Source organism: Austrofundulus limnaeus, unplaced genomic scaffold, assembly GCF_001266775.1.
Source record: "Austrofundulus limnaeus strain Quisiro unplaced genomic scaffold, Austrofundulus_limnaeus-1.0 Scaffold762, whole genome shotgun sequence".
In the NCBI taxonomy this organism is placed as follows: domain Eukaryota; kingdom Metazoa; phylum Chordata; class Actinopteri; order Cyprinodontiformes; family Rivulidae; genus Austrofundulus; species Austrofundulus limnaeus.
In genome coordinates, this window is record NW_013953164.1 from 219,408 (window position 1) to 223,879 (window position 4,472).

Sequence of the window (4,472 nt, forward strand, 5' to 3'; positions counted from 1 at the left end):
TTGTTTGTTTGTTTGTTTGTTTGTTTGTTTGTTTGTTTGTTTGTTTGTTTGTTTGTTTGTTTCCAGGCGGGTGTCATCGACAGCCCCCCCAGAGTCTTCAACAGTCCGTACATCTCGACCACATCGATGGAATATAATCCATCTCACAGAATGTCTGAGTTTAAGGTTTGTACCAGTAAAACTTTAAAGGGACAGTTCAGCTCTTTTAAAGTATCCTACAGTTAGTATCTTACCTGAACAGTTAGTATCTTACCTGAACAGTTAGTATCTTACCTGAACAGTTAGTATCTTACCTGAACAGTTAGTATCTTACCTGCTGTAGATAACTTTTTAATCTACTGCAGTTTAGAGAAAATACTTATTGTAACTTTGTGCTATTTTAGCCATTTGTAAACTAAAACCTTCAGCTCATTCAGCAGACGGCTGATGTAACGTTTGCTTTTATAACTTTAATACTTTCCAAAATATTTAAATTGTTTTCCACATCTAAGTGTATGGAGATATTTATTTATTTATTTATTTTAATCTTTGTTCTCTTTAAAATCTGCTTTTATCAAGTGACTTTTAGCTTCAGGCTAGCCATTTGTTTTTAGCAGGCTTTTAGCTACTTAGCTAAATTTGATACTATTACTATTAATAAAGTATTTTTGAATTGAATTGAATTAGCTGTTAACAATTTGCTGCTTTTAGCCACAGTTTTGCTGTTTTTATATTTAGCTAGCCTTTGCCTGCTTTCAGTTAGCTTTTTTCTAGCTTTAGCTAACCATTGCTATTGTTAGCTAGCGTCTCAATAGATATAGCTTTCCTTTTGATACATTTAGCTAGGCTTTTGCCTTTTTTATTTAGCATTTAGCTTCACTGAGCTTCTAGCTAATCTTCTGAAACTTTAACTAGCTTTTGGCTTCTTTTAGCTTTTAGCTAGTGTTCTGCTTCATTTTTTTATCAACTTGGTTTCAGCTTTTTTTTTTAGCAGACTTTAGCTGTCGTTAGGCTCTTTTACACAGAATCTTTAAAAATTGTATTTTTACTCTGCGGGGGTCTCCAGGTCCAGGGTGGACTGTCTCCTGCCACCTCAGAACTGAACCTGTACAGCTTCAACGGCCGCAGCCCCAGTCCGATCGGGGTCCCCAGCYCCACAGTCACTGCCCCCCGCTCACGCTTCTCCGCCTACGAGACGCTGAGGAGGAGGACCGATGTGGTCAACACAGTAAGTTTACGACACGGAATATGTGTCGTTGGGTGGACTCTGTGTGACATGTTGATGTTCTGTCAGCAGGTGGCGCCGGTCCACTACACCATGAGGTCCGCCACCCTAGGGAACCCCAACAGAAAGGACTTTATAGAAGAACTGACCAAACAGCTGGACACCTGTCAGAAGGTAAATCTCATCAAAGCCATGGAAGCTGGGGAGCATGTACCTGTCTAAAGAACCGTGTTGTCATCGTCTGTTTTTATTTTTGCAGCGTAATCAGTTCTTGGAGGCAGAGAGTGTTGAGATGGAGAAGGAGAGGAACCAGATCAGGTACTTAAAAGTCCAGCCATTCAGTTCTTTCTGTGTTAAACTGAGTCACTGATCCTGTAAGGATCAGGTAGCAGTCTGGTAATAGTTTGGTAACGGCCCTGTAATGGTCCTGTAACGGTCCGGTAATGGCCCTGTAACAGTCCTGTATTGGTCCTGTAACAGTCCTGTAACGGCCCTTTAACAGTCCTGTGTTGGTCCTGTAACAGTCCTGTAACGGCCCTGTAACAGTCCTGTATTGGTCCTATTACGGTCCTGTAACAGTCCTGTAACAGCCCAGTAACAGTCCTGTATTGGCCCTGTAACAGTCCTGTAACAGTCCTGTAACGGTCCTGTAACAGTCCTGTAACGGTCCTGTAACGGCCCCGTAACAGTCCTGTAACGGTCCCGTAACAGTCCTGTAACGGTCCCGTAACAGTCCTGTAACGGTCCTGTAATGGCCCCGTAACAGTCCTGTAACGGTCCTGTAACAGTCCTGTAACGGTCCTGTAACAGTCCTGTAACGGTCCTGTAACAGTTCTGTAATGGTCCTGTAACGGTCCTGTAACAGTCCTGTAACGGTCCTGTAACAGTTCTGTAATGGTCCTGTAATGGTCCTGTAACAGTCCTGTAATGGCCCTGTAACGGTCCTGTAACAGCCCTGTAATGGCCCTGTAACGGTCCTGTAACAGTCCTGTAATGGCCCTATAATGGTCCTGTAACGGCCCTGTAACAGTCCTGTAACAGTCCTGTAACAGCCCTGTAATGGCCCTGTAACAGTCCTGTAATGGCCCTATAACGGCCCTGTAACGGCCCTGTAACAGCCCTGTAACGGTCCTGTAACAGCCCTGTAATGGTCCTGTAACGGTCCTGTATTGGTCTTGTAATGGTCCTGTAATGAACTTGTCACAGTCCTGTAACAGTCCTGTATTGGTCTTATAATGGCCCTGTAACCATCCTGTAATGGTCCTGTAACGAACTTGTAACGGTCCGGTAACAGTCCTGTAAGGTTCTGTATTGGTCCTGTAACAGTTCTATAACGAACTTGTAACGGTCCTGTATAGGTCCTGTAACGGTCCTGTAACAGTCCTGTAACGGTTCTGTATTGGTCCTGTAACGGTCCTGTATTGGTCCTGTAACGGTCCTGTAACGAACTTGTAACGGTCCTGTAACGGTCCTGTATTGGTCCTCTAATGGTCCTGTAACGGTCCTGTAACAAACTTGTAACGGTCCTGTAACGGTTCTGTATTGGTCCTGTAACGGTCCTGTAACGAACTTGTAACGGTCCTGTAACGGTCCTGTATTGGTCCTCTAATGGTCCTGTAACGGTCCTGTAACGGTTCTGTATTGGTCCTGTAACGGTCCTGTAACGAACTTGTAACGGTCCTGTAACAGTCCTGTATTGGTCTTATAATGGCCCTGTAACGGTCCTGTAAGGGTTTAACAGTCTGGTAACGATCCCATCGTCGGTCCTCTGCAGGTTCGAGATGCGGGCCCTGCTGGTGAACAATGAGGACTTGTTGAGGACCAACACCCAGCTGAACAACGAGCTGAAGAGGAACAGGGAGCAGTTCCTGGAGATGGAGAAGGACAACCAGTCTCTGAGAGACAGAATCAGGGAGATGGAGGTGAGCCGCGCAGACTAACGGACTCTGGCTCTAAGTGGTTCTGGAGAGATTCTGCTCCACTGATTGTTTCTGTTGTTCAGATCGAAGTGAAAGAAGCTCGAGAGATGATGGTGGAGGCCAAYACTCAGGAGTACGCCTTCAACTTCCTCCAGCAGTCGCTGAAGAACAAGATTCAGGACGCAGAGGTAACGAGGAGTGGACCCGTGGTTCTGATCCTCCTGGTGTTTGTAGGTCCCTGCAGGACTGTAGACCTGAGCTGAGTTCTGTTCTGAGTTCAGGAGAACCTGGAGAAACAAACGCAGCACGCTCAGACTCTGGCTGAGAAGCTGTGGTTGGCGGAGAGGAAGGTGGAGGAGCTGGAAGTGGACAAAGAAACTCGAGACAAGAAGACGTCTGAACTCAGCAGCTCCATCCAGAGGCTGGAGGACGAGGTACCCCTCAGAGACCGGTCTGTGGACCTGACTGTGGTGGACTGAAGGTTTAACCTTTTTCTGTTGGTTTCAGCTGAGTGAAGCCGTCCAGATGTCCACGCAGGCCTCGGCAGAACTGAACCTGCAGCAGAAACTACGAGACGACGACCAGGCCAGGATGGAGGAGCTGGAGGAGGCTCTTCTGGAGAAGGACCAGGAGGTTCAGAAACTTCAGGCTCTCGTGGTCAAACTGCAAGGAGAGGTAGGGTCCGCCTGTTCTCCACCTGAGCCTTGGASAACACAGGAACCAAACGGGTCCAGGCTCAGGGTCTCTGTGGACTCTGTCTGCAGGTCTCAGGTAAGCTGATCGATAAGGAGCGGACTCTGGAGGAGGAGATCCAGCTGAGGGAGCGGCTGCAGCTGCAGTGTAAGCAGGCTGAGAGGACGGTGGACGACCTGACCATGGACCTGCAGAACACCAACCAGGCCAAGGACGACCTGGCCAAACAGCTGAAGCTGGCTCAGGTAGGAGAACTGCTCCTGTCCTGTAACGGTTCTGAGCCTCTGTAACCAACCTGAGAGCTGAGAGGAATGAGGGATATTTTGCTAACAGGAGAGGCTGATCGACCTGGAGGCTGAAGCAGAGGAGCTGCAGGAGAGCGAGCAGAGGTGGGCCGCCAAGCAGAAGAGGGCCATCGAGCAGACGGAGCAGCTGCAGCTGAAACTGATCCAGGAGAAAGATCTGAACGACCAGCTGGAGACGGAGAAGGCCCTCATGGAGCGGCAGGTGAACAGGTTTTACTTTTTATACCTGAGGAGACCTGAGACCCTGAACACACCTGCTTTATATTTATTATAGTTTAGATTTATTTTAGTTTAGATTTAACATAGTTTAGATTTATTATTATTTATGTTTATTATAGTTTAGATTTAATA

The 4,472-nt window shown here is 46.9% G+C and overlaps 1 protein-coding gene across 1 annotated transcript in view; it reads left to right on the top strand.

Annotated features, from left to right (window-relative positions):
* The window catches only part of LOC106532393 (myosin-13), a gene marked incomplete in the record, with an annotated part of 78,174 nt that overhangs the window by 70,404 nt on the left and 3,298 nt on the right, over positions 1-4,472 (top strand). Inside the window, 10 exon segments of the mRNA XM_014028432.1 lie at positions 67-165; positions 1,046-1,207; positions 1,274-1,378; positions 1,464-1,522; positions 2,979-3,126; positions 3,207-3,311; positions 3,405-3,557; positions 3,631-3,798; positions 3,888-4,061; positions 4,150-4,323. Coding sequence (XP_013883886.1) covers positions 67-165; positions 1,046-1,207; positions 1,274-1,378; positions 1,464-1,522; positions 2,979-3,126; positions 3,207-3,311; positions 3,405-3,557; positions 3,631-3,798; positions 3,888-4,061; positions 4,150-4,323 — 1,347 coding nt within the window.